The following is a 27085-nucleotide window of genomic DNA, read 5'->3' on the forward strand; positions in this document are numbered from 1 at the left end:
TCCTATCCCTATCCTCTACAGCTACTGCATATCACAAGGGTGGCGAGGGAAAACTTCAGATCTGTATTTTGATACTGTGACAAGACAAAACATGACATTTCAACTTGATTTCTTTGATTTCTTTTCTTTTCTTTGTTCTCTGTTCTTGTTTTCTCAACCACCCTTTCCATCAGCCTCGCGAGCCAAGGCCGATCAGACCAGACCAGACCGAGATACTAGTAGCGAGCGGAGCAGAAAGGTGAAAGGAGAAAGGACGAACGGACGAAGGAGAAAGGATGAAAGGAGGAAAAGACTACCAGTAAACTAACCTAGTTGTTTGTCTATCTAGAGGATAAAACTACCTTTTCTGCTCTATTCTGCTCTATTCTACTCTATTATCTATATATCTATTCTTCTCCGCTCTAGGATCTCCTCCCTTCTCTAGGCTGGAAGTCGGTAGTGCTCCTTTCATTTCATTATGTTCTTCATTACCCCTGCTCTGCTTCGTCCTGTCTACCCTTCTCTGTCCTGCTCTGTCCTGCTCTGTCCTTTTTACCTTATTCTCTACTGCTCGGTCCTGCTCTACCCTGCTCTCCTTTCCCCCTTCTTTTTATTTCATTCCATTTCTATCCTAGATCTAGTAGTCTAGTCTTCTTCACTCGGTCGATTTCTCTTCTCTTCTCTCTCCTCTTCCTACTCTGCTCTTTCTAGTCCCCTCTACTTAGTCCGCTGCCGCTGTATCTTTCCTCTACTCATCGTCTCCCCACCCGCTCCGTCCTTCCCTACTCATCGTCTCCCCATCCCCCCAAGCCCACCACATCATCCACATCCGGCCAGCCCTGCGTGCCGTCCGGCCCACCATCCAGCCTCGACCTCTGGACCATCTCGGGCCCACAGAACTCGACGGCACGCGCGACAGCGGCCCTGACGCCTCGAAGAACATCTTTGATACGACTGATCTGGGGTGGCTCGGAACGCGAGTCCGATTCTGGTTTCGTTTTTGTTGCTGTTTCTGTTTCCGATTCTGGCTTCGTTTCTGTTTTTGTTTCCGTTTCCTTTTCGTCATTCGACTTCGAATCCCCCTCCCCTCCCCTCGCCCCCAAGACCCTTCCCAGCCCACGCACATGCCACAGCGCCGGCCCGCGCAGCCCCTGCGCCGTGATGCACGTGTATGCGACGACTTCGGTCTCGAGCGCACTCAACACGCCAAAGTCGGACAGATACAACCCGTACACGATGGTCAGTTCGTGCAGGCCGACGTCGCGGCGGTGCGGGCCGAAGCTGCGGAAGATGGTGGGCCAGAGCGTGCCGTAGATGCTGGTGATGGTTTCGATGCCGCGTTGGTGGAGAGACGGGAGGGACGTGGTTGACCTAGACGTGGTTGAGAAGTTAGGATTAGGGTTAGGGTTGGGAAATAGAGAATAGAGAACAGTGTTTAGTAGATCGGATAAGCTCAGCTCAGGGTAAATTAATCGGAACAGACCAAGACCAGTTGAAATCACAAAAGATCAAAATCAGATCAGAGCAGATCAAAGCAGAACAGAAGGATAGATAGATGGGAATAAATAAAACACTAAATTTTGTGGAGACAAGGAGGTATGCTTTGTAGGGGTTGGGGAGAGGTATGCTTGGTAGGGGTTGGGGAGAGGTATGCTGGTAGGGGTTGAGGGGACGTCGCGCAATAGATATATGTATATTGGCAAGAGAATCTGTGAGGACTTGATCGTGCCAGGGGAGGAGGCAATTCACTCATTCGCAGTCGGGTAGGGAGGACAGTTATGTCCCGTCGGGTCGATCCTCGACTTCGGACCATAGTCATAGAAGCCAGCATATACCTTGGCCATGTTGTGCCGCTTGAACCCCAGCAAAAGGAGATGGTCAAAACGCAACATCGAAGGCAAGGCGCGGGAAACACTAACTCAACGAGACATATAAGACGGGCTGGGCTGGGCTGGCTTAAGGTGCAGTGTAGGTTCGGTGTGGACAAACCAGAAATCGGCTGGCTTGCCACGCATATTCTTCAGGTCGTACATGGTCGACGAACCAAACCCTTGAACCGGCGAGTTGATGAACGAAACGAAACGGATGGAACTGAACTGAACTGAACGAACTAAACTGAACGAACTGAACTGAACGAACTAAACTGAACGAACTGAACGAACTGAAACGACACGACATATTGATCTAGATGAAGCACTCACTCACCATTGTTCTAAATCCAATTCGCCGCGCGCCTCCTCGCCCTTGCCAGCCGTCTGTACTTTGGCGAGCGGGATCAACGCACTGAGCATCTGCGGTGCGCCGATCAATGTGAGTAGCTTGAGCATCACGTCACGCAGCCGGTCCGAGAGTCGGGTCTGGGCCTCGTCGGTGGCGAATTCGGCTTGGGCGCCCCGGGTCGTTGTCAAGTACGTCCAGAAGTCGGCTAGGAGGTGGGGGCGCGGAGAGGTGGTGAGGACGGTGGCCTGTTTGAAGGGGAAATGATGTTGTTAGCTAGTTGTGGCGGGGAGTAGAAATAGAATGGAAATCGCAGTAAAAAGGACGTGAGGGAGAAAATGGCAATAACAGTAAAAAGGACGAGAGTGGAAATGGAAATGACAGTGAAAAAGACGAGAGTGGAAATGGAAGTAACAGTAAAAGGACAAGAGTGGAAATGGAAATGGAAGAGATGTGAGTGAATCAGTGCTGGCTGGCGGCAAACAAGAATTAGATATCAGTGCTCGCATTGCATTGCAGAAAGCAAAACAGATTGAGGGTGTTCAGGTTCAGGTTCAGCCTCATCCTCGACCAAGACCACGGATGGCATGAAAAGGGAACTTGCAATCGCAATCGCAATCCATTCCATCGATGGGGGACGCCAATTGCCAGTCAAGATGCTACCAATTGAAGTATCCATGGCCGACAGGATGGTTGGCCTATCTTAAAGGAGATAGAGACCAGAAGCCAAAAAAAAACCAGAAAACAAAAAACAAAGAAAAAATAAAGCGCCAAGATGTTTTCCTCCTTCTTTCCGAGAATGCCCTCGACCGTGACCGTGAGGAGCTCCAGTAGAGCGAGGGTGAGACCTGAACGGACCGGGATGCAGGTGACTGGAGCAGCAGCCTGGGCCTGGGCAAATATCTCACACAGGAAGAGCTGGTTCTGGTTCTGGTTCGCGAAATAGAGAGAGGCGTGGATAGAGAGATGGATAGAGGGAGAGATAGACAGAGGAAGAGAGACAGACAGAGGAAGAGAGACAGACAGAGGGAGAGACAGACAGAGGAAGAGAGACAGAGGGGGAGAGACAGAGGGGGAGAGACAGACGGAGGGGGAGATAGACAGAGGGAGGTAGACAGAGAGAGATAGACAGAGAGAGATAGACACGTACAATGATCAAATACCAGCTCTCCTCGCCCATCTCAGGCAGCAAAGACGCCTTGACACCACGACACAGCTTGTCCCATTGCTCGGCGGTCGGCGAGTCATCGGAGGCCATGTTTCTTCTTCTTGTTTGTGGTTACCGAATCGTGCTGACGTGGACTGTGGTCCGTGGACAGTGGACCGTGGACCGGCGAGAAATAAAGGGGCCTCCCACCGAGAGCTAGGGAAAGCTAGATTAAATAAAAGGAAAGGGAAAATGAGAGAACGTGGTCTGTAGTGATAAAAAGGGGACTTGAGGACGTGCTCCGTATTTATACTAAATTAAGTCGTGGTGGGCGAAACCAAGCGAGTCTGACTAATAAATAATATAATATTGGTGTATATAGACACCTAACAGAGTACAAAGTATACTCCGTACAGTCTCATAGTCTCAGTACTAATACCACCAATCAATATGAATAGTTTACCATATAATCATGTCTGTCCGGACAATGTCCTATACTCTATACAAGCCCTAGGCAACTAAAGCTCACCTTGTCACCTCCCACAGTCGCCCATGTCAATGGGCAATGTACCGTCTCCCCCCACAGAGGTTGTGTGACTGTGACCTCTAATCCGTATTCTGATGGAAGCACCGATAATTGATCATCACCTCGATCATCCATCACCGCAACACCCCAGAGTCCAGGCCGGAAGCAGTGCTATGACCAACACCAACACCATCCGTATTGGTCGGGTTCCCAGTCACTTCACTGTGCATCTAGACGCACGCATCTTTTGAGGCTTTGTCTTTGGACCATCTGGCCTAGTTCGAACACTGTTTGTGTGCACGACAGTACCGGCTCCTACCTCAACTCAGTCGTCGGATGGGAGGCATGTGACATGACCCGATTGCCGAGTGAGTCACAAGGGTCTGGTGTCTGGTATCTGTCCACCAAACCCCCGGTCGCAGCTCGAGCTTACCACCAAGCACAAGAGGCTTTCGGAACAAGATGAGAGAGTTGAGCTTTTGCAGGTTGAGTTTTTGCAGGTTGAGTTTCCGCAGATTCGATAGTCACCTCTTCCAAGCCCGCAAATCTCTACAGTCTCATCTTGTTCAGCCAAAGACTCGTCCCAGTAGTCCTCCTCCACCTCCTTGACTCGAAAACGGATCCCCTTTCCTCATCTGCTCGTCAAGCCAAGCAGCTACACTCTTCGGATCACTCATCAACCTCGTATCTACCACTCTGTCCGTCACTCTTTCCGCCCTCCTACCCCCAAAGCCCATCAAAGTCGGCATACTGGTCACTCCGTACTCCACGCCCAGATCCAGCATATTTCCACTGCTCCTGTCCGGACTGTCCAACTCCACCTCCGCGAAAGCCAGACCGGAAAACTTATCTGTCGGCGAGGGAGGCCGCGTTTCGACGAGTGAAGTGATCAGCGGCGTAATGGTGCGGCATGGAGTACACGTAGACGTCGTGAACAGGGCAAGGAGGAGGGTGTTGTTGGCAGAGCAGAGACGAAGGGCGTCGTGGAATTGAGGAGGGGTTCGGAACGCATCCAGTACTCGGTTCTTGGAGAGAAGCAAGGCCCCAGTCGTGCTGAACGGTCGGAGAGCTTGCTGAGAGCCAGTCCGAGTCCGGCGTGGGAGCTCTTTGGGTACGGAGAGGAGCAGGCGAACGGATTCTGTAGGTGCTTTCATCGTCCGAGAGGGTGAAACAAGGTCTTGGGCTGTAGAGGAGACTGATGACGAGAAGCAGAATCAATCTCTATATCTCAGAATCTCAGGGTTGTGGAAATGGTACGCAGACAGAGCACAGCAAATATTAAATACAGTGAGATTGTTTGTAGTAAGGCCACAGATGGCCACCACATGTGACGTCACCTGCGGCTTCAGCCTCGTCTTGGGGGCAGCCTCGCCAGCTGGACCTTCATTTCTATGTCAAGGGTGCTTCATTAGATTACCGCCTGTCCACCTGTCCGCCTGTCACTGTGCTCTCCAAACCCTCTGGCAGGCAACTGGCAATGCTCCATCCCGCTCACCAATCCATCATCATCGTCATCATCAACCCCCGCCGCGCCTCCTCTGGCGCCAACAGGGTCAAAAGGGGTATCACGACCCTGAGGCTGATCAAAACCATGCTGCATAGGACCAGAAACGCCCTGAAAATGGCCATGATAACTTCGCTCCATTCGCTGATGACGACGACAAGTCTAACTATAGGCTTGTTGAGCAACGCTATGCACAACCACAACATCAACAAGACAATCACCGAAATACCCAGGACGGCTAGTCATAAGACAATACACGGCGAAGACTGCTGCCTGTCCACACCAAAAAGTCAGTGTCTGTCCAAATGGATCCCGTGTATGGTGCAGCTGCGCCCCTAAGCTTGGTGACCGAGCCATGACCATGTGGTGCATGACCATGTGGTCGGTGCATAGTCGAGATTCAATGACCGAAGCGTGCTGCGTGGGTGGTCGCCGATTCATCTTCACAAGTTTATCGCCCAGACAGCCGTTGTTGCTGCGCTTCTCGTTCACTTCAGGCATACGATGTCAGGCGACATGGCCCCAGGCTCCCGGAAAAGGGAATAAAGAAAATCGTACTCACCATCTGGCCCGTTCCAACCTCTCAATCCACAACGTCGTAATTTTCAATCGCTCCCGAACGCTCGTAGTGGGCAACAGTTGGTATTTTTCTTGTTCGGCAATCGGCAACACGCTTGCAAGCCAGTAGGGGAAGACTGCTGGGTCTGTCGAGGGCTCGCCATAAGCCGCAAACACCCGTTGGTGCAGCCACCGCGCCGATCGACCTCGGGCTTGCTCCACGAAGCTCAACCCATACTCGAGCAGACCTTGAGTAGACAGTCGACGAATTCGCCCAGCCTCGCTCTCCCCCGGCAAGGGGTCTCCAGATGTCTCTGAAGCCTCCCTCAGCTCTTCTTCGCGGATGGGAATGTCGTCCACGCGTTCGACCCGACCAATCAGATACCCATCATAGACGTCCGTGTCCAACACTTGGAACTTGTACAGTCCCCTGGTTTCGATCAAACTGCGACCGTCCGGGAGTGTCTCGATCCGTTCAATGTACAGGACTGTCCCGATCGGCTGGAAACGGGGTATGTCGGGTCCTAGTGGATTGATATAGGACTGCGGTCTGTACATCAACATGCCAAATTTGCGAGATCCGTTGTCCATCACTCTTCTCACCATCCGACGATACCGTGGCTCGAAAATATGTAGGAAGGTAGGCATTTGGGGGAATGCCAAGGTACACGGGAAAAGAGGCAGTCGGTTCTCATCGTCCACCCTCTCCTCCTCTTCCGCTATGGCCTTGCGCGCGGCGAGCTGATTGGGTAGCAAACATTGCATGAGATTGGTGAGCAACTTGTTGCTTGACATGGAGGGAGACCCCGCCGGACCGGGCAGTTTTCGACGACACATGGGACAATAACTTGAATGCTCCATGGCACGCCCAAAGCATACCCGGCAGAAGGTATGGCCACAAGATGTGGTTACCGGGTCGAGCATCAACTGGTAACAAACCTGGCACTCAAGCTCCGGGCGGGCCAACTCCTGAAAGATTTCTAGGGCCGCCAGGTCGAGTAAACGGACCGTCTCGGAAGAGTCCGTGTCGATCGGGGTATATAAAACATCCGACGTGTAGTCGAGTTCGCCCATATCTGCCAGCTTGTATGTCGCATGCAGTCGTCCACCTTGCAGGACCCTTGACCTAGGCATAATATCCATGGCGCTGTCGACGACCTTTGCCATGTCCAGCTGTTCTTGCAATAGTAGAGAGACTTGGGCCAACCCAGACTTGTTTGTCGTCATGACCTGGCTCTTGATGAGTTGGGTAATCTTGTTCACAATCACATCCATTCCGCAGTCGCCGACCGCATGTTCCAAGCCACAATCCAGAAATGGGCACAAAAACCCGGTTTCCCGTCCCTCGGCGGGAGGGTAGGTGATGTTGCCGCGGTTGTATAGCGGTGGCAGGCATGGCTTGCAGAGTGCATTGCCGCAGGGTAATGCCAGCGCCTCTCGGAGAGGATACGAGCACTGTGAACATTGGAACAGCCTGACAATGGCGCGGGCGTCCACCTCGCGGGCATGGGCCTCTGAACCACCACCGGCCTGTGCGGGAGACTCGTCCTCATCGGCGCTCATCTGAGCGGTTGGCGAAGTGTCGGCTTCCACGTTCAAATGCAGACTGCCTGACTCGGATGGGCCCTCCGATATCGTCGGTCAGGGCACCATTCACGGTTGCGAAGGGACCGATACTGAATCCATTTATCGTATAAAGACATCCATCCCACTCTTGCAGTAAAGTCCCGGTGAATTATAGGCTGGTATGGCAGTAGAAGGCCGGTCTCGCTTCGGGGGATGAATTTGTAAAGATTGGCTGCGGGGAGGAACTTTGGTCTTTGACGAGGGCGGGCGACGAGGTGAGACGGGGGGACAAGGACAGGAGGAGTCTTTGTGACAATCGACCACTTTGAGATCAACGACGTCTACACTTCGCAGAAGGCGTGGACTGCAAATTGGGCCTCGCACGAGGTCGGTACCAATACTACAACCACGGCCACTGCTAGCACCATTTGTATGTTGTATGACGAACAGTTCCGAGCCACTTGGACCAGCCCCAAACGGGCTCGGGCTCGGGCTCTGCCTCTGGGGAAACAGAGGCCGAACTCACGGGAACATGAACATGAGACGGGGTGCGCAGTGGTTGGCTCAGAGGCTGAGGCCCCATGCCTTGTCCGAACCTTCAGGGCTGGACGACGGACGTGCGATGGGAGTGCAACATCGAGTTGACTTGGGATCTGACCGCAACCGGTGGATCGAGAGGTGCACGCTACAATGAGCCAGGGCCAACAAACAGCAAGTTGCAAGTAGTGGCGGAGGGGCTCCTTGGGCGGGCCGCCATTTCCACGCATCATCGATCTCACCCGTCTCGTGCTCAGGGCTCCCAGGGCTACCGCACGTGACGCCACCTCCGTATTAGACACTGGACACTAATCCGTAGACATCGTGACACCGACACCGCTTCTACTTCTGGAACAGCCTTTGTACGAGTCATCACTTGAGCTTTGCCCTTATGCTTGACCCTCATGCTTGACCCTTACTCTAGCGCACAGGGTTAGCCTGGCACCCTGCACCCTGAACATCCTCCATCTTCCTAATCCGTCAAGTCGCAGCTGAGCAGGGCCCATGTCCAAGGCGCCACACGTCCAGCATCCCCAGATCATGGCACTGACTGCAAACCACTTGACGCACAGGGGACCTGTGACCTGTTCCCGAACACAGACAAAGCTGCCGAAAGACAATACCCCACGATCGGCCCTGCCGACGAACCCGACCGAATTCATGTTCGTTCATGATCCCGGTTGCCTCATTGTCATTGATATGCCGCCGTCTCCGAACCCTAGTTTCAAATCCACAATGCGCCGTCCCATCTTCCCAAGCATGTCTTGGGATCGCCTTAGGGTCTTCGAGACCCTACTCTCGGCCAATCCGAACACAGAGTCCACGAAGATGCCTCCCACCGTGTGTTGTCCGCTACAATGCAAATAAAGCCAAACAGAGACGGGCCGCGAGTCACGCCATCCCTTCTCCTACCCAGTGGTGTCCGACCCAGTCTCCTCTCCCATCTCTTCGTCAAAAAGAATCCGGCGCATCATGCCTTTGTTGAACAGATTTAGAATGAAATACCGCGCCTGCAGTCGATAGTGGTGGCTTTCGAGGATGACGAGGGTCTTCCGGAACATCTCCGTATCTGCGAAATGGCTGGGATCTCTGACCTTGAGTGACTGAAGATCTGCAGCGGCCTTTTTGTACATCACCGAATTGCCCATCTCGACAATGTGCTTCAGTATTTTGGCTCGCACCGGATCGCCATCCGTGACTGCAGCCTTGTAGCGGCTGTTCTCCTCCGCGGTTGGAGTTTGCGGCACGGTGGACGAGCCTATTGATTCCTAAAGTACGTCAGTACAGCTGTAGGACAACCTTCATTTGCCCACTCACCAAGCACAAGACATCAAGGTCAAGAGGCAAGCAGAGACCAAGGGATCGTCCTTGAGGGTCTACCGCGGTGTCCCATCCAGATTCGGCAAGCATTTCAAATCCATGCAACGTCCTAGAAATCAAGCCCAAGGCGAAGCACGCGGTGCCTCGCATTGACATCACTTCAGCACCCTGGGCAATTCGCACGATCGCGGTGACCACGTTGCCTTCTTCCAGAAAGGAGGCACCAAGATCCATCGAGCCGATGTTCCCTACGGCCCACATGCAACCTTTGACTTTGGTCAGAACTTCAGTGTCTTCCTCGTCGAGGTGGAAATCCCGGATGGTGGAGGAGAACTCGTAAAAATGTCCAGATTGCCTGAGTAGTTTGCATCCCTCCTGCGTGCGCGCGAGCTCGCGATAGAAGTGCGGAGGCGCAATTCCTATTTCGTGAAGATCAGCTGCCGGATCATCGTTGAAGGGTGTCCTGTTGTTGTTGACCCTTCCGTCCATATAGGCACGAAGGATCGATGCCTCGACCAGGCCAACGTACGCGTCGTTACGTCCGAGGAACCAGTCATCCATCTCCTGCGTGATATAGTCCAGTCCACTGAGGTACCGGTAGCCCACAGAGGTTGACAGGAATCTCAATAGAAGGGGAGCGCCAATCTCTCCGAGGTGGTCCAAAGAGGGTCTGCATTTAACCACATACTCCAGATGACTGCGTTGGTTACAGGCTTCTTCCAGTATCTTGACGGCAACCTCGCACACTTCCACGTCGGGATCGTAGAGTTGCGTAAGGACCAGTCGCAGAGCCCAGTGGGAGCTGGAGGGGTCTTGCAAGCCAGACGAATATCGGACCCTGCCCACCGCATACCGCCGGAGGAGCTTCGACGAGAAGAGCCGGATGTCCTTGACTCCCGAGGTAAGTGCTTTCGACAGGATCACACGAAGATGGGTGTCGAGCGTGTAGTCCATGTTCCCCAGTAGCCCTCGGATCAAATCATCGCGGTCCTTCAGCTCCACGAGGTGATAGAAGATGTCCATCATGTGCCATTGCTCCATCAAACGCACGCCTTCGATGGTATGGCTCAAAGCTCCGAGCATGGCGAAGTACCCACTGCTGAGCGTCTCAGCCATGTGGTGTCGGTCAAAGAGGGGGCTGGCAGACGTGATTCCGCTGTATGGATCAACCTGTGCAAGACATTCTGCGATCTGCCGTAGAAGCTTATTCTCGGCAAGATACTGAATGCCCAGCGCCGTCTGAGTCAGAGTTCGCATCAAGGCACAGCCCGTGCGCACGTATCGTTGGTTAGGTCTCGTGTTGCGAATCATCGAGAACCGGTATTTGAAAGGACGGAAGAATCCGACGAGTCTTTTGAGGAATTTCGGGGATTTGATTGCTTCTTCGAGCCTCCTCGGGTTTGTCAACGGCCCTTCCACCAGCCCATGGATCAGCTCCCACTTCCACTTTACGTATTGAGAATGGCCTGTGACCTGACTGTCTGCCATTGCTTGGCGAAACTGATCTGAATCCATCATAGCAGTGTACCTAGATCTCTCAATAGCCTGTGGTCCAACGGCCAGCTCATCAACTGGACCGGTTCGGGCGTATGCTGAAGCAGAGGTTTTCTGAAGTGTGCGATTGATGCTTTCGATCTGATAGATCAGGCTCATGTTTGTCGCCGATGATTCCGATCCATAGTCATTGAGGCTTGGGACCAGACCGCCCAGCACCTGGATATCAGAGCTGATAGACTGCGGTAGGGCATAGTTGGCTATTTTCAGAACTTCAGTCAGTAGGAGGGCCGATTTCCTCTTCAGCATGACGTCCTCTTCGTTCCTGATTAGATCCACCAGAGCGGGCACCAGACCAGCTTTGATCAGAGCCGCCAGAACAAACGAGGAAAAGTGTTGCATTAGATCAAACCTGTCACCCGTATTATATTCTGCCAGTTGTCTCTGAGACGGCTGTTCCACGGGTAATGTGTTGACCCTTCCGTACGTGGTGAGCCTTCTGCCGGCGAGGTACGAGCTGGACCAAGAGGGAGGCTTGATACGCAGAACGTCAAAAAAGAGCTCCAGTACCGTATCTCGAGATTGAGTGATGGGGTACACGAGAGAATCAATCAGTGACCGAAGAGCCGATGCACCGTTCATGGCGAGGAGCAGGAAGCCTGGCCAAGTCTTCAGCATGGCCGCAATGGCCTGGGCGCAGGTCTTCAGCCTTTCCTCATTGCCACTCAAGAGCAGTGGATCGGTGAATGGTGCAAACATGGCTTCGAACTCCCGGCCAGTGTGCAGATACCGCCGCTGCCGGGGATGGTCCAGGATATGAAGGAAACTGGCAACAAGACCCTCAGGAGCAGGAAACGACCCGTCGGACAGGGCTTCGGTAAGCGTACTCATTCCGTTTGCGGAAACTACAAGTTCCGTATGCTTCATCAACAACTCGGCTAGAGTCAGCAAGCAGATATCCTTGAGGCTGTCATCGTGGGCTTCGGCAACGGCCACCAAGCTACGGACAACAGCCCGGGATATCTCATGCACGCCATCTTTGACGTCCAAGAATGCCCGTACGAATTTGACCGCCTGTTCGCGTTCTAGTGTAGCATTGGTCTTTTTGACTAGTGATAAGATCACCAGCTCATCAGTGTGCATGGCCCGAATCGTTTGCAACGATTTGCGGTCTGCAATGGCATGTCGAGTTACTCTGTAGCCGGCCGCGACGACATCGGAACTGTCACTAAGCAGCATCAGTTGAACGCGCAAGCTGAAGACCGACCAGGCGAGATCATATTTCAGAGTAGGGTTTCGCTTCAAAAGATCGACCAGAACGTTTGCTCGCTCAATATAGTAGTCTGGCGGCATCCCGTCTGCCTCCAGTTGCTGAAGGGTCTCGGTCAGGATGACTGTCGGCGATTCACTATCAACTGACTCGGAAAGATCGCCTTTCTGATTGCCCAGCGGAGGGGACCTGAGCGGGCTGCCTCGAAAGTAGCTGGAGGCATTCTTGCTTGGAGGGGTATTAGGCGTCTGAGAGCGTTGGATTTCTTGATCGAGCTCCTGCTTTAACTCGGCGAGTTTCCTTTTCGAAGAACCAAGCTCTATCTCGACCCGCTGTCGTTGTTCTTTTGTTTGTTTGGGATTCTTACTTAGAAGCGCTTCGAGCATGTTTTCCGTCCCCAGTTTGATCTTCATCTCCTTGGCTATCTTGTCACGCACCGCTGCCTGGCGTTGCTCCGATGTTGTCAACGCATCGCCATCCTTGTATTGTTGTTGAAGTCGCGACATTGTCCCGCCAGCCAATTCAGCCTGCGGTGTGGTTCTACCCGAGTGCATGGCACCCTTCAACTCGGGATTGAAGCTGCCTGGGGCACCAGCAGATGTAAGAGTCGGAACGAACGCCCGCTGTCCGTGTTGGGCGCTGCCCCCAGAAAGTGAGCGGCCATCTTTTAAAGAGGGTCGTTGCAAGGCTGTGAAGTCGTCACTCTTCCTCGAAGCATGTCGGATCGTGAAGCCTCTGTGCTGGGTAGGCGTCACCGAGTAGCCCGACCCTGTTTCGGACGAAGCCATCGAGCCATGGAGCGGTTTGTCTCTCCAGGACTTTTCGCTGGTTAGGGGCGTGTGCAACAAGCACCGGGAAAATGAGGTTTCGGCACGGTGGCAAAGAAGTCGAGATCGCCTAGGAACTGGTGAAGGGGAGTATCATGAGCTGAGGGTCTATGTACGCTGCGAATCCGTTCCGTTGGTTCGTTCATGAGGTTTAGTAACTGGCGTGGGATTGAGTGACATGCGGTATCAGACGGGATGGCTAAATCGGAGGGTGCTTCACACGACGAGTGACATGATCATGGCTCCGAGGCACCACGACGTTGACATTTGGTTCATGAGGTGAGGCGAGGGCTACCGGCGTGGTTATGCAAAGAGCGACGTATCTACGGCTGTCAGCAGTGTTGTGGTATCGAAGGTGGTTCACGCTACGGTACTCTAGACGGCTGCTTCGGAGGATTGCTGTGTAGTTAAGCGCAGGCATGTTGAAGCACGACGTACCTCTAAAGGCTTGGACTCCCCGCAGTCCTCCTAAGCCTCGACTAGAGTGACATACTCTGTATATACTGTAGCGGTACCTAGGTAGATCAGTAGCATATGGATGATTCTTTGACTGGTATACTCTTACACATGCTCGCTACCTCACACCAAGTCGATGTTTATCTTACGCTCGCTTGCACTTCCATAACCCTTGCAGCCGCCTCGCCAAATTCTTCCAATAGACGTGCGGCACTGGCGTAGTGGGAGTCTTCCTTGTGTGCTACCACGCCCGCTGACATCATCCCTACAATATGTCGAGATCTTTGAGACTCGAGCCGCTGCACCGCAAAGTCAGCACGAGAGCCTGACAGAGGACCCCCGGTTTCATGAAAGACATCAATTATCGCCTTTGAAATAGAAATCTACCGCTGTACTGGGATTACGGAATCGGGTGATTACTTGCCCGGTTTCTGGCAGGGAGGAAACAATGGCGGAGGTGTCCCAGGTACAAACCGCGCCCATCGGCGACCTCCGGTCTATATGGGATCGTACGAAGATGAAGCTCCCGCCATCAGCTCCGTGCAGGGACCAATCGCTAGCCGAAGAGACATCTCAGTAACGCTGAAGAGGAATTCCTGATCGGCGGTCTGGCTCGTATTCTTCACCTGTACGTCAGGTGCCTTTCGTGATGAATTTCCGGCGACTACCCCTCCGATAACGCATTTTTATAAAACCCCGAGTTCACGCTCTCTTAGCCTCCAAAACATTTAGAACAACACTTCCATCTCTTTTACCCCGAGGACTTAGCCAAATGCAGCGTGCTGTTGAACGACTGAATCGCGAGTTTAGAACTCTCTCGCCTTCAAGTACCCCCGTCACCCAGTCAAGCGACTCCACGGTCGGGATGCCGAAGCTCGCAGCGGCCCGTTATGGCAAGGACAACATTCGCCTGTACAAGGTCGAGAAGGATGAAGCCACCAAGACACATACCGTGTACGAGATGACTGTCTGCGTACTGCTGGAAGGAGATATTGAGACATCGTAAGGCATCCTCAAAAATAGTACAGCTTTGCCCGAGACTGACGCTCTACAGCTACACTCAAGCAGACAACAGTGTCATCGTTGCAACCGATTCAATGAAGAACACCACCTACATTTTCGCAAAGCAGAACCCAGTCCACCCACCGGAGCAGTTTGCTTCCATCCTAGGTACTCACTTCATTGAAAAATACAAGCACATCCACACGGCACACATCAGCGTCATCCAGCATCGCTGGACCAGAATGACCATTGACGGAAAGCCGCACCCTCACTCCTTCTTCCGGGACGGCCAGGAGAAGAGAGTGGTTCAAGCAGATGTCATCGAGGGCAAGGGCATTGAGATCAGATCCGGAATCTCTGACCTCCTTGTACTGAAGAGCACTGGCTCCGAGTTCCACCATTTTGTCCGGGACGAGTTCACCACCTTGCCGGACGTGTACGACCGTATCCTCAGCACTTCGGTCGATGCCGGTTGGAAGTGGTTCACATTCAGTGGGCTTGACGCAGTCAAAAGGGATGTGGCACTTTTCGACGAGACCTGGACGAAGGCCAGAGAGATCACCTTCCGCCTGTTCGCTCTCGAGGAAAGTCCCAGTGTACAGAATACTATGTACAAGATGAGTGAGGAGATTCTTGCTGCTCAGCCACGGATTCAGACTGTCGACTATTCTCTGCCGAACAAGCACTACTTCGAAATCGATTTGAGTTGGCACCAAGGACTCAAGAACACTGGCAAGGATGCAGAAGTGTATGCGCCCCAGTCAGACCCCAATGGTCTAATCAAGTGTACCGTAACCCGGTAGACCTATACATCTGGTTCTTTGTTGCCTGGAAGATTGAATAGCGGGTATCTGGAGGGAGTTCTTGGATGGGATTGATCAAAACGAATAATGTCCACCTAAATGGTCTGTAGATTTACACCCAACGCTAATCAAGCAAATCCCCTTGATCAATGTGTCCTTTGTGTCTTTCCGCTTAAACGCCGACAGTGTAGTGAAAATATGGTCATGACAGACTCGTACTCGTCTTGGAAGCTTCGACTGCCTGAGTGACTGGTCCAGGGACATGAGGCTTCCCAGCGAACTTGACGATATTCTGCTTGTAAGGATGCGCGGCGCCTTCGAATACCTTTAACCGTGCCAGCCGCTTATCCCGCAGTCTGTTCTTCGGTAGCATACCTCGCACTGCTCTCTTCAATACCTCTCCTCCACCCCACTTCTCAATCATGCGGTCCATGCTCATTTGTTTGAGGCTGCCAGGGCGTGTGTTGTGCGTGTAGTACTGTTTCTGTAGCCTCTTCTTGCCGGTGACGTGGATATTGTTGCATCCTGTAGCCACCACGTAATCGCCGCAGTCGGTCGAAGGATCCCAGATTGGTTTGTGTTTGCCCATAAGGAAGACGGCAATGGACGTGGCGAGTCGACCTAGGGACCGTGAATCGCTGCCAACATCGATGTAGTGCCATGTGCGCGAGTAGGCAAGACGGGTCTATCGCATCGCGATCAGTTGGTCAGTCGCCTAGATATGAAAGGACTTTGGCGTACCTTGCCAATGGTTTGGGACATGTCGAGTCACTGTTATCTAAACATGGACGACCTCAAACAGGTGGGAGGTTCAAGAAGGACAGTACTTGCTGACCATATGAGGCGCCGTCTGTCACAATGTAAAGACTCTCAGAGCTCATCAATCTTCGGGAGGGCTGCTTCCTGGACCTAAACTTGACCGAGCTGAAGGCCAGTGGATAAAAAACTGCGTACTCGGGAGTCAATCCTAATTTGGACGATGATGATGCCGCCCTATTTTCGAAGCTCAATCCCACGTGATCTCCAGATTTATAGGTCGGTATTGCCAAGACACCACTCCTAACTGGGCTTAGTATTATATCGGCACTTTGCTCACCGACGTGGATTTCACACACAAGATTCAGATTCCGCGAAGAGGTTTCAAAACTCCCACAATCAACCACATCCTCCATTACCGACTCGCACTCACTTTCTGTTGCCATCAAGATGCCTCCCAAGAAGAGAGTCGAACGCGGTGCCACCGAGAACATCTCGCTTGGCCCTCAAGTCCGCGAAGGTGCGTTGAGAGGAAGACGAGCTGCTCCAAGGGCTTCGAAACTAATGGACTTCACAGGTGAACTCGTTTTCGGTGTCGCACGTATCTTCGCATCCTTCAACGATACATTCGTCCATGTCACCGATCTCTCGTAAGTAAACTACCATCAGCAGACGAGTTGGGGGAGGGAAGCTAGGCGCACACTCTCAACCCGACTGGGTTATATACATGGATGGATGGCTAACGTTCTGGGTGATTCCAGTGGCCGCGAAACCATCTGCCGTGTGACTGGAGGCATGAAAGTCAAGGCCGACCGTGACGAGTCCTCCCCATACGCAGCCATGTTGGCCGCACAGGACGTTGCTCAGCGATGCAAGGAACTCGGCATCAACGCCCTGCACATCAAGATCCGCGCCACTGGCGGAAACGGCACCAAGACCCCCGGCCCAGGTGCTCAATCAGCTCTCCGTGCCCTGGCCCGTTCGGGAATGAGAATTGGAAGAATCGAGGATGTCACACCCACACCTTCCGACAGCACAAGACGCAAGGGTGGTCGCCGTGGTCGTCGTCTGTGAGCAGGTCGCCATGGATTGCGGGACCATGCCACGTCCACAGAATACTGCAATGGAGACAGCGAGGGCTCTTGGACAGGATGGAGGAGGCAACTGCAGTGGTGTTTGTCACAAATACGCGAAGAACGGCATTTTTGCCTGGTCTTCAAAGCTGCGACCACGATTATTCTGCAGCGCATGGCCGTAGATATGATGTGGTTGGCATGATGAAATCAATGCCCCAAATATTTTGACCACAACCGTAGTAACTTTCTTCTCTATACTCTGTAAATTTCTATCCTGCTATCCGCCCCCACCAAAGGAACTCCATGGTCAGTCTTCGTCCGTCTCACTACGATGAGTTCGCAAACGAAATCTCCAGCCAGTGCACCGACCGTGCTGTTGCTCTCACTCCCGCCTAAGACCTTGGTTGGCATAGACCTCTTGTCTTTCAACTCGTCGCCCAACTTCCACGGCATCACCAACATCCCATATGGAGTGCATTTCGTGTACACGGGGACGCACGCCTCACTTTCCATTCGTCAAGGGCGATGGCTTCGCCTTACTGCCAACGGACCGCAATCTCTGGTTCTGAGATGGAACAGTGACACGGAGACGTTGGACTTACTGGACCACGACAGCAAGATGGCGCAGAGCGCCATTGCGTCCGTTTCGAGTCAAGGCATGGTCGACTACACAGCTCTGCAGGATGCGACTTCTGACCTGGCCACGCGAGAGTCGGAAGCGAACACCACATCGGGACGCCCGTCTGAAGAGCGATCTGAGAGCACCGACTGGCCGCAGCTCTCGAGCCACATATCCCGTAGGCTCTTCGAGCGCGTCCTGTCTTCTGAATGGGTCGTGTCGTCGGTCTCTTCAGCTCCTAGTGACACAGAACAAATCCCGGGCCTGTCGCACCTCGAGGCCAACAACGCACTCCACCAGTTGCCGTTGAATCTGTTGCCGATCAACCTAAAGCAGACTTGGGACGGCGGCGACATTGGCCGCACAAGGACCGACAGGGCTAGAGATAGGAGCTGGTACCTAGGCCATTTGATCGACAGCCTCACGCCGCCGAAGGTCGATAGGGCACTGGGTGCGAAAGAAGTCCTGGCCGAGCTTCAATTCTGTTTTCTTATGGTTCTCACGCTCGCGAATTACAGTTGTCTCGAGCAGTGGAAGAGGCTACTCAGCGTGTTGCTCACCTCTCAAAGCGCTCTGTTGGAGGTTGAGGCGTACTTTGTGGAAGTTGTCAAGATACTGAGCATACAGCTGAGACATGTCGATGATGTAGAGGGAGGCTTGTTCGAGTTGAGGGATGAGAATGCCAGTGCCTGGCTGAGAATGCTCTGGGGACGGTTTAGGGGGCTTGTAGATGAGGCTTATGCTGATGAGAAGGAGAAGGGGAAGGCTCTACGAAAGGAGGTGGATGCGCTGCAAAAGTTTCTCCAGGGCAGGTACAGCTGGCAGAACGAGAGGGATATCTTGAGGAGGGGAATGGTTCAGCTAGAGGATGGCGAGAGCGTCGAGTTGGCCATGCAGGGCGCCGACGAGGACGAAGAGACGGGAGAATATGCACCACTTGTGGTGGAGACATAGGCAAACCTTGCAGACTTCCCCAACATGCCGGAAAACCCCAGTTCGTCTTTCAGCAGTGACCCAGGACTCATGGAAAGCTGTCTTTTGTTTTTGGAACATTTAAATTGCATTCTTTTCCACTGTGAGAGTGACACCCATGACGCAGGTTGTCATCTCAAGCAACTGAGCGCCGATATATGATCTGCATGGACGAAAGTCTCGTCATTCGACCATACCATTTCGCTCCGAATCCGTGCCGTGCAAACATGTCGACCGTCCACTTCATCTGCTGCTTTACCGGTCCAGAGTTTGCCACAAGCGACACGGCAGCCAGCGAAACCTCCATCTTCCCCAACCCATAACCACACCTCCACCTCCCACTCGACTTGGTGGCATTTAACGGTAGGATTTTTGGTATCTGGCTCGGGCACCGGGACCGCCGAACTTCTTGGGCTCGGACCGTCTGTTGTCGGCGACAAGCAGCGTTCGGTCGTACTGCACGAGGGCCTGCTTCAGCTGGTTCTTGGTGTACTCGTCGACGTATTTCTGGTAGTAGGCAACGATGGACTTGGAGATGGCTTGTCGGATGGCGTAGATCTGCGAAGTGTGACCACCACCGGTGACTCGGACACGGATGTCGACGTCGGCGAATTTGTCGAGGCCAACAATCAGGATGGGCTCGTAGACCTAATGTGCGCACCAATTGTGTGAGGATTGAGTTCATCGCGGTGGTTGCTCGGGAACCCTTCGTACCTTGAAGCGCAGGATTTCAGGCTGAACCAGAGAGAGAGGTTTGCCATTGACCTTGATCAGACCTTTGCCCTTCTTGCAGTGGGCGACTGCGGTGGCTGTGAAAAGAAGAGTTAGCATTTCCTGTCCTTCCTGCAACCCGACAATTCCAGCTCATACCCGTCTTTTTCTTGCCGAAGCACTGCACACTCTGAGGAGCCGACATCTTGGATCGATGGCAATGTGACAGAGCAGTACAGTTGGTGAGGAAAGATTGTCGTGCAGTGGTCGAGCGTCCTTGAATTGCTTGCGCAGTTTGCCCCAATTCAGTTTGCGGATGTGCGACCCAGAAATTCGCCAAGACTTAAAATACTGGCCTCTTTTGGGACAACAGTGCCGCCGCCCTGTGCTACTAGTCACACCCAGCGATTATTGGCCGGCCTGCTCCTAGCTTACGGGGTCTAAGGCCATGGTGAATTTCCCAGGCTCCTCCTACGTGCCTCCAACCTCAGACCTGCTCTTCAGAGGTAGCTTCTTCGATTCCTCAACTTCAAGTTATACCGAAGTCTTCAACCACTCCAGCACCGTCTCGTGCTTTTGCAACCAGCGCTGGAGTGCCGACCACTCTGAGATGCCGAGACAATTGCATCTATTCGGCTGACGCTTGTGCGATGTGTGTGCCGATTAGGTCCGCTCTTGTACTGGACAGGCATCAATATTCACGGTGATGTCTTCGGTATTGCCCGTCTATGGCTTGTTTAGAGGTCCATCCATCTCACCAGATGGCTGCCTGATAAAGGCCGGGCACTGCAGCCACGTAGACACGAAACTTAGGTCTAGGCTACTATTATGAATTCTGGTGCCTGATTAGGTGATTGACTCGAGTATCAAGTATATCAATGCGGCTGCCGATGCACTGATTGAAGCTGCAGGCGGAAACAAGAATCCACAGTCTCAATACCTGCAGGACAAGGACGTATAAAATGGCCTCTCTGCACTCCATTCTACCTGTGGTCGAATCCGACGTCCCCCTTCTCGGCGAGTTACTCTTCCAGTCCAAACTCCAGTTGACCATAAACCGGCTCCTGTGGAATGATTGGCCAAATGAAGCTGCCCAACGGCCGCAATATGCAAGGGCCGTGAGAGGAGGTTTCAACGACGATTCTGTCGAGAACCTGAAAGTCGTCGACAACAAAACCGGAGAAATCATCGGATTTCTTGGCCTGAGTAGGAAGAGGCCGGCAAAAACCAAGCAAGCGCAGCCAGGACCTGGTGATCAGGGAAATGTACCAGCTCATTTCAATCCAGATGTCCTTGCGGCGGTCAATGTCGCTGTGAGCAAATGTACCGAGGGCCGGGATGCAATCGACCATTATGGTGTGTTGACAACCTGATACCGCCAAGTTTGCATGGAACGGGTCCAGGCTGACTATGATATGCTCAGAACTCACGTATGTTTTCGTCAAACCAACACACCGCAGACAGGGAATAGGATCGCAGCTGGTACAACTCTGTTTCCACAGAGCAAGAACAGATGGTATCCCTCTGATGCTCGCTGCTGAGCCAGCAGCAATGGACTTCTTCGTCAGTCTGGGATTTGAGGAGACAACACACCATGATATCGATTTAGCAAAATTCGCGCCAGCATATACCGGCTTTGGGCTGTTCAGGCTCACCGCCTTAACTTGGTCTCCCTAGGCTGCTAGGGGGTGGTCAGGAGCAAGCTTCTTTTGTGACATGCTTGTTGTTTGAAACGAGAGAGTATCGAAAGTTCTACGAAACAGTCATAACCCTGTTGGAAGGACTCAGCTGAAAGCCATGAGGTATGGCGTTGTCAGATACATCCAACATCAAATGGACACCGCTCGAGACAGGCCAGGAAGATGCTTGTTTACTTTCAGGCCATGAGCATCTAGATTCCATCTAAAGTGTATGTTACATATATTGCTGTGGTCTGGCAAGCCTCAATGTGGAAACTGCTTGATACTGCCATGTTGGATCTTTGAAGAGTAGAAATGTGAAAGTGAGAGAGGGTGATTACGGTCAATTAAGGAGTACTGAAAGCAGCGTGCTTGGGCTGCTACCTTGGGCTGCACGTGATGCCAAGATATAGACGCTACTAGTGGGAAAGCTTCTTGGCAGGCTGAGAACCTTTTCAACTTCAAGCTTCTCTTTTCATTTCCTCCTTCAACTTTGAATGTGCTTCTCACATCTGGCTGGCCGCTCCCGCTCTTTCTCAAAGCCAGGCCGGCCGACAGCAGAGTTTTGTTCATACTCCAGCTGCCCTATTGTGGCTTTGTCACCATGGAGAATGTCGCGGTAGGGATCATCGGCATGGGCGACATGGGCCGGCTGTATGCCAGGAGATTCAGCCAGGCCGGTTGGAGGTAGGCCAGAATGTTCCTGTCTCTTTGACCTAGAGCAGGAACTGCGACTGGGTCATCCAGGTATGTCTTATCCCTGCTTTCCCCGTCACGCGTTCTTTTCGAAGATGACTTGAGTGCATTTGGCTCGAGCATGGTCAACACAATACTGCTTCACCTTTTTGGTGCTGCATTGTATTGTGGTTTCCGTCACTGATGTAAAATACTCGCTACCTTAAATTACTTTGTCTGAAGATTTTCCGATCCCACCGACTCGTTTGAAAGACCACGTGCAGGAGCTTCGGCTGACCAAACTCTACAGATTTGTTTTCCTCTTTTCCATAGTGAGCTGATAGAACGGCATGCAGAGTCAATGCTTGCGACCGACCAGACAAGTTCCAAACCCTCCAGAAGGAGTACGAGAATGAGGTTTGTGTCGTCGGTAAAACTTGATGAGCATGATTGACCAAGATCAGAAAGGAATAAATATATTGTCCAATGGTCACCTCGTCTCCAGAGCTAGCGACTGGATCATATACAGCGTGGAAGCCGAGCTCATTGCCAAAATTGTTGCCGAGTATGGCCCGTCTACCAAAGTGGGCGCCATCGTAGGTGGACAGACTTCTTGTAAAGCCCCCGAGCTGGCGGCGTTTGAGAAATACCTGCCCAGTGATGTTGAGATCGTCTCTTGCCACTCTCTTCATGGTCCTGCCGTAGACCCGACAGGCCAACCTCTCGTTGTCATCCAACATCGTGCATCACAGCAGAGCGTGGACCTCTGTGTTCGGATTCTGTCCTGTCTCAATTCCAAGTTTGTCTTCCTCTCTGGGGAGAAGCACGACCGCATCACGGCCGATACACAGGCCGTCACCCACGCGGCATTCCTCAGCATGGGTACTGCCTGGGCGGCCAATGAACAGTTCCCTTGGGAAATCGACCGCTATGTCGGCGGCATCGAGAATGTCAAGATCAACATCACGCTGCGGATCTACGCTAACAAATGGCACGTCTATGCCGGTCTCGCAATCCTGAATCCGGCAGCAAGGGAGCAGATCCGACAATATGCCCAGTCGGTGACGGAGCTATACAAGCTGATGTTGGGCGGCCATCGTGAGGAGCTTACCCAGAGGATCAAGACCGCGGGCGCAGCCGTCTTCTCGAGCGAGACTGTGGACCACAACCTGTTGCTCGGAGATGAGATACTGGACAAGTTTTCGCTCTCGAAGCGTCCCAATGAACGAACACCAAACAATCATCTGAGCCTATTGGGGATTGTGGATTGTTGGTGGAAGCTCGGGATTGTGCCGTACGACCATATGATTTGCTCCACACCTGTATGTCTGCCTCGGCTCCCAGGAGTTTTCTATTGCTGACTGGTACCAGCTTTTCCGGATATGGCTGGGGGTGACTGAGTATCTCTTTCGAAACGATACCTTGCTGGACGAAGTCATCAATACGGCAATTGAAAATGACACTTTTCGCTCGGATGACTTGGAATTCACCTTTGCAGCCAGAGTAGGTCTCTCCCCGCCAACTTTGCAAAGAAGCAGCACTTGAAGGTGGATTGTGTACCTATTCTTACTTTCTTGTAACAGGCCTGGTCGGAATGTGTCTCCTTTGGCGATTTCGAGGCGTATCGGCACCGGTTTGAGAACATCCAGCAGTACTTCGCCCCAAGATTTCCGGATGCAGTGCGGCTGGGCAACGAGATGATTAAAGAAATCCTGATGAAAACGAAGGGATGATCTTGATCTGTTACCTTGTGCCAGATATTACTACATCAACCAGCACTTGGTTGAAGATAGTCGGCCAGACATGACCACTATCAGAAGCTTGTGTGGCCATTCATCCACTGCCGTCCGAGACATACCACCAACCGTGGTCTCTGAGAGTTGACAGCACCAGCGGGTCCAGCCCTTGAAGCAGAAGTTCAAGAAACACGACGTACCACTCGCGCGGACAAGGCATCATGGCCCTTGCTGCCAAAAATAAAGCGCGAAATGGCAACGCAAGCGCATAGGATGCCTTCGGTTTCCGGTCACTGTGCGAGTTCGCGTCATGCTGAGGTATTCGGCATACTTATCTTGAAGCTAGCTCATGCTTCGATGGTGCTGGGGAACACGGTGGTTATGGGATAGCCGTTGGATCCATGCGGGCCTGCCATATTGCAAGGAAACTGGCCGCGGGAGATGAGAAAAGTGGACGCCAGGATGATGATGACTGGCAATCGAGTCAGAAGCATGGCTCCTCCTACCTATGTACTCCGTACAGAGACAGAATATGAAGACGTTATTACGCGGAGCTGCGCCACCCCTCTCTTGTGCTGTACCCATGTGCTATACAAGAGATCCGCCTAGGCGGAGAAAAGATGATAAGGCGCACCGCCGAGCTGGATACTGGCCACTGCAGTCTGCAGTCGCCTCCAGCGGATCTTTTGGCCATGCCATGTGCCCTCCTTCTCCAACAGGTCGACACTCGACAGCACCTCGACGGGGGAAGCGGTCGGCCGCAGGAACAGACCCGCCAATGGGGCCGCGCCTGAAGCTGATGACAAGGGGGTCGAGCTAAGCTCACACCGCGCCGGGCGCTAGACCCCATGCAGCAGGCTAAAACCCGTCTAGCCCCCAAAAGGCCTAGCTCCGGATTCTTGTGTCTTCGACATTCCCAACATAGATTTCCCCCCCAGAGTGATGCTATTTCTGACTTTGCGCCAGCCTCGCCAACCGGGGTCTCGCCGCGCAGACTGGCGGTCTCTACCGTGCAATGTGTTTCCAGCTTGTGCCATCCCGGACTACGGAGTACATATGCCGGACGGTGATGAGGGACTCGAGAACAAGCAACAGGCCCGTGCGCTAGGCGATACAGACTCTGAGCGTCGAGGAGACGACTTGGTGACTTGGTGTGTCAGAACAAGGGGTAACTGTTTCAAGGCTAGTAGTCACGGCTCCTGAAGCGCGTTTTCAAGCCACAAAGTCTTAAGCACGGCACAACCCACTTGCCAATCTGCCCTTGCGCCTCCTACAGGTTTGGGATAATACTTAACGATAACGCGGCCTCCTTGAATTTTTTCTTCGCGCGTTTTTCTCCCCAAGATACTCCTCTACAACTGCTGCTCAAGAGTGCAGGAAACCGAGTCGAGGCAACCCCGCGACCCAGGAGTCTCCCACCGTCGCTCTTCCAGACCTCGATCTTTTTGCCTCGAGCTGCGATGGTTTCTCGCAGAGTCTTGGCTGTGGCCACTTTAGGTACGTGCTTGACGCGTGTTTCATTTCACCCTCACCCTGTGCTCCGTACAAAGACAAGGCAAGGTTACTAACACGCCCGCAGTGGCTGGTTCCACGGCACAATTCGCCCAATTTTCTTCTGGGGGCTATGGCTTGTCGGTCAACATCCCGTCAGATACGGCGGCGTCGTCAAGCGGGCCGATATACCTCCAGATCAGCGCCCCCAGTGGCACGCAATGGATTGGATTTGGCCAAGGCTCGAGGATGTCGGGCGCAAACATGCTGATCGTGTATGCCGCCGACAGCAGCAACGTGACCGTCTCGCCGCGACTGGGCACCGGCCACGTCGAACCCAAGGTCAACTCAGATGCACAGGTCTCTGTGCTCGAGGGCACCGGCATCGCCTCCGACGGCAGCTTGGTAGCCAACATCCGCTGCGACACCTGTCTGTCCTGGAATGGAGGCAGCATGAGCGTCTCCGACACTTCCAGCAGTTGGATCTATGCGTACAAGAAGGGCGACGCGCTCGACTCCACCAGCACCGATGCCTCCATCTCCCAGCACGACGTCAACACCGGCTTCAATTTGGATCTAACTTCCGGCACTGGTGGCAGCTCTTCGAATCCTTTTGTGGCCGCATCGTCTGACGATTCGTCCTCATCCGCCGCCCCCAGTGGTTCGGCGGCCACTACGCAACCCGCCGCCAGCAGCGGCCAGACTCAGGCCACGGCCACCGCGTCCAACACGGCGACTGAAACCGGCACCAACACCGGCACCAGCACCGGCACTGGCACTTCCGCTTCCTCTTCCACCGCCACTGCGACGGTCGGTGTTTCCAACCCTCTGGCCAGCTCGAACCCCTCGACCTCCGGGTCCAGCCACAGCGTCAGCAGCCCGAACGACAACATCCGCACAGCCCATGGCGTGATCATGGGGCTGGTCTTTGTGGTTTTGTTTCCCATGGCGGCCTTGACCATCTACGTGCCGTACCGCGAGAAGGTCCGACACGTGCATGCGCCTCTCCAAGCCATCAGTCTGGTGTTGATGATTGTTGGCCTGGGCCTGGGCGTGCAGCTCGGAAAAGACCTGGACGAACTTGACGCCTACCACCAAGTCATCGGCTACATTGTCGTGGCGTGGATGGTGCTGTTTCAACCTGCCCTGGGCTTGTTTCAGCATCTGCACTTCCGAAGAACCGGCGCTCGCAGTCCCATGGGCCACGCACATCGCTGGGTAGGCCGGGCCTTCATCGCCTTGGGGGTCGTCAACGGCGGCCTGGGCTTGAAGCAAGCAGGGCCCATTGGAAACGAGGACGCTCCCACCTGGTCCGTCGTTCTCTACAGCGTCATCTCGGCCGTCTGCTTCATCTTTTACCTCGTCATCGTCTCCTATTCGTCGTGGACCGCCAAGAAATCCATCCCCAACGGCCTCCCTGGCGAAAAGCCGCGGCCGCGCACCGAGACTTATGAATTACACGGTCGTTGAGGCAGTAAGCCTTGAACAGGTGTATTTGGATGAAACCTTGAACATGTGTATTTGGAATGCCTCTCGCACGTGTATTTGGATGAGACTTTCAAACATATGTGTGTGCATTTGGAATGTCTTTCAACCACGTGTATTTGGAATGCTTTTCCTGTCCTTTCTTCTTTTTCTTTTTCTTTCCTCTGGCTTTTCCACGACATGATTGAATGAAACTGTACTGTGATTGAATTGATTGAAAATGGATGCGTTTGGCCACAGGGACGGCCGGGGACGAGGACGGGGACGGGGACGAGGACATGGACAGGGATATATATGAGTCTAGATAACCGTCCAAGAAGCAACGCACCAACGTGTAAAGATAGAGAAATGCGGCAATGTCTTTATGTCTTTTGCTGGGTAGTTACATCTGATGCTTATATATATACATCGATGCAATACTACGGACACCTACAAACCAATCAACGTGGTAGATATACCTAGATGGCAACACTTACAGACACCTACGAACCGATCAACGTAGAAGTGTCACGGTTCACCTAAACTGTTACACTGCGACAGCCGCAAAAAGGACGAAGTAACTAATTCACGAGTGAATTAGCCACATGGTGTATATAACCGTCACAAGAAGCGCAGAAAGGTAGAAATGTAGAAACGTACGGAGTACGGAGTAGATACCTACCTACCTAACTACCGGCCA

At 53.1% G+C, this 27085-nt stretch overlaps 12 protein-coding genes across 12 annotated transcripts; 6 read left to right on the forward strand and 6 right to left on the reverse strand.

Annotated features, from left to right (window-relative positions):
• Positions 1-761: 761 nt before the first annotated feature.
• Positions 762-3454, reverse strand: A1O3_01424 (uncharacterized protein; the record flags this gene model as incomplete). Its single annotated transcript, XM_007731570.1, has 3 exons — positions 762-1350; positions 2185-2444; positions 3347-3454. The coding sequence occupies 3 exons, from the start codon at positions 3452-3454 to the stop codon at positions 762-764; spliced, it is 957 nt and encodes a 318-aa protein (XP_007729760.1).
• A 996-nt stretch (positions 3455-4450) lies between these two features.
• A1O3_01425 (uncharacterized protein) lies at positions 4451-4990 on the reverse strand (the record flags this gene model as incomplete). Its single annotated transcript, XM_007731571.1, has 1 exon — positions 4451-4990. A coding segment is annotated over one exon (540 nt), but the record flags the coding sequence as incomplete, so codon positions are not given.
• A 941-nt stretch (positions 4991-5931) lies between these two features.
• Positions 5932-7494, reverse strand: A1O3_01426 (uncharacterized protein; the record flags this gene model as incomplete). The annotated part of the gene is made up of 1 exon (XM_007731572.1): positions 5932-7494. One exon carries the CDS (start codon positions 7492-7494, stop codon positions 5932-5934), a length of 1563 nt encoding a protein of 520 aa, XP_007729762.1.
• Positions 7495-8942: 1448 nt separating this feature from the next.
• A1O3_01427 (uncharacterized protein) lies at positions 8943-12906 on the reverse strand (the record flags this gene model as incomplete). Its single annotated transcript, XM_007731573.1, has 2 exons — positions 8943-9302; positions 9352-12906. 2 exons carry the CDS (start codon positions 12904-12906, stop codon positions 8943-8945), a joined length of 3915 nt encoding a protein of 1304 aa, XP_007729763.1.
• A 1360-nt stretch (positions 12907-14266) lies between these two features.
• A1O3_01428 (uricase) lies at positions 14267-15206 on the forward strand (the record flags this gene model as incomplete). Its single annotated transcript, XM_007731574.1, has 2 exons — positions 14267-14403; positions 14456-15206. 2 exons carry the CDS (start codon positions 14267-14269, stop codon positions 15204-15206), a joined length of 888 nt encoding a protein of 295 aa, XP_007729764.1.
• Positions 15207-15408: 202 nt separating this feature from the next.
• On the reverse strand, positions 15409-15968 carry A1O3_01429 (50S ribosomal protein L13; the record flags this gene model as incomplete). Its single annotated transcript, XM_007731575.1, has 2 exons — positions 15409-15891; positions 15948-15968. 2 exons carry the CDS (start codon positions 15966-15968, stop codon positions 15409-15411), a joined length of 504 nt encoding a protein of 167 aa, XP_007729765.1.
• Positions 15969-16412: 444 nt separating this feature from the next.
• Positions 16413-17036, forward strand: A1O3_01430 (40S ribosomal protein S14; the record flags this gene model as incomplete). Its single annotated transcript, XM_007731576.1, has 3 exons — positions 16413-16482; positions 16540-16612; positions 16724-17036. 3 exons carry the CDS (start codon positions 16413-16415, stop codon positions 17034-17036), a joined length of 456 nt encoding a protein of 151 aa, XP_007729766.1.
• A 333-nt stretch (positions 17037-17369) lies between these two features.
• Positions 17370-18611, forward strand: A1O3_01431 (uncharacterized protein; the record flags this gene model as incomplete). Its single annotated transcript, XM_007731577.1, has 1 exon — positions 17370-18611. The coding sequence occupies one exon, from the start codon at positions 17370-17372 to the stop codon at positions 18609-18611; it is 1242 nt and encodes a 413-aa protein (XP_007729767.1).
• A 375-nt stretch (positions 18612-18986) lies between these two features.
• Positions 18987-19545, reverse strand: A1O3_01432 (40S ribosomal protein S16; the record flags this gene model as incomplete). The annotated part of the gene is made up of 3 exons (XM_007731578.1): positions 18987-19277; positions 19344-19438; positions 19500-19545. The coding sequence occupies 3 exons, from the start codon at positions 19543-19545 to the stop codon at positions 18987-18989; spliced, it is 432 nt and encodes a 143-aa protein (XP_007729768.1).
• Positions 19546-20302: 757 nt separating this feature from the next.
• Positions 20303-20713, forward strand: A1O3_01433 (uncharacterized protein; the record flags this gene model as incomplete). Its single annotated transcript, XM_007731579.1, has 1 exon — positions 20303-20713. One exon carries the CDS (start codon positions 20303-20305, stop codon positions 20711-20713), a length of 411 nt encoding a protein of 136 aa, XP_007729769.1.
• A 910-nt stretch (positions 20714-21623) lies between these two features.
• Positions 21624-23427, forward strand: A1O3_01434 (prephenate dehydrogenase [NADP+]; the record flags this gene model as incomplete). Its single annotated transcript, XM_007731580.1, has 5 exons — positions 21624-21706; positions 22051-22111; positions 22159-23016; positions 23066-23197; positions 23278-23427. The coding sequence occupies 5 exons, from the start codon at positions 21624-21626 to the stop codon at positions 23425-23427; spliced, it is 1284 nt and encodes a 427-aa protein (XP_007729770.1).
• A 1463-nt stretch (positions 23428-24890) lies between these two features.
• Positions 24891-26391, forward strand: A1O3_01435 (uncharacterized protein; the record flags this gene model as incomplete). The annotated part of the gene is made up of 2 exons (XM_007731581.1): positions 24891-24927; positions 25010-26391. 2 exons carry the CDS (start codon positions 24891-24893, stop codon positions 26389-26391), a joined length of 1419 nt encoding a protein of 472 aa, XP_007729771.1.
• Positions 26392-27085: the final 694 nt, after the last annotated feature.

The sequence above is a fragment of the Capronia epimyces genome (genome assembly GCF_000585565.1).
Source record: "Capronia epimyces CBS 606.96 chromosome Unknown aczIQ-supercont1.1, whole genome shotgun sequence".
Classification (NCBI taxonomy): domain Eukaryota; kingdom Fungi; phylum Ascomycota; class Eurotiomycetes; order Chaetothyriales; family Herpotrichiellaceae; genus Capronia; species Capronia epimyces.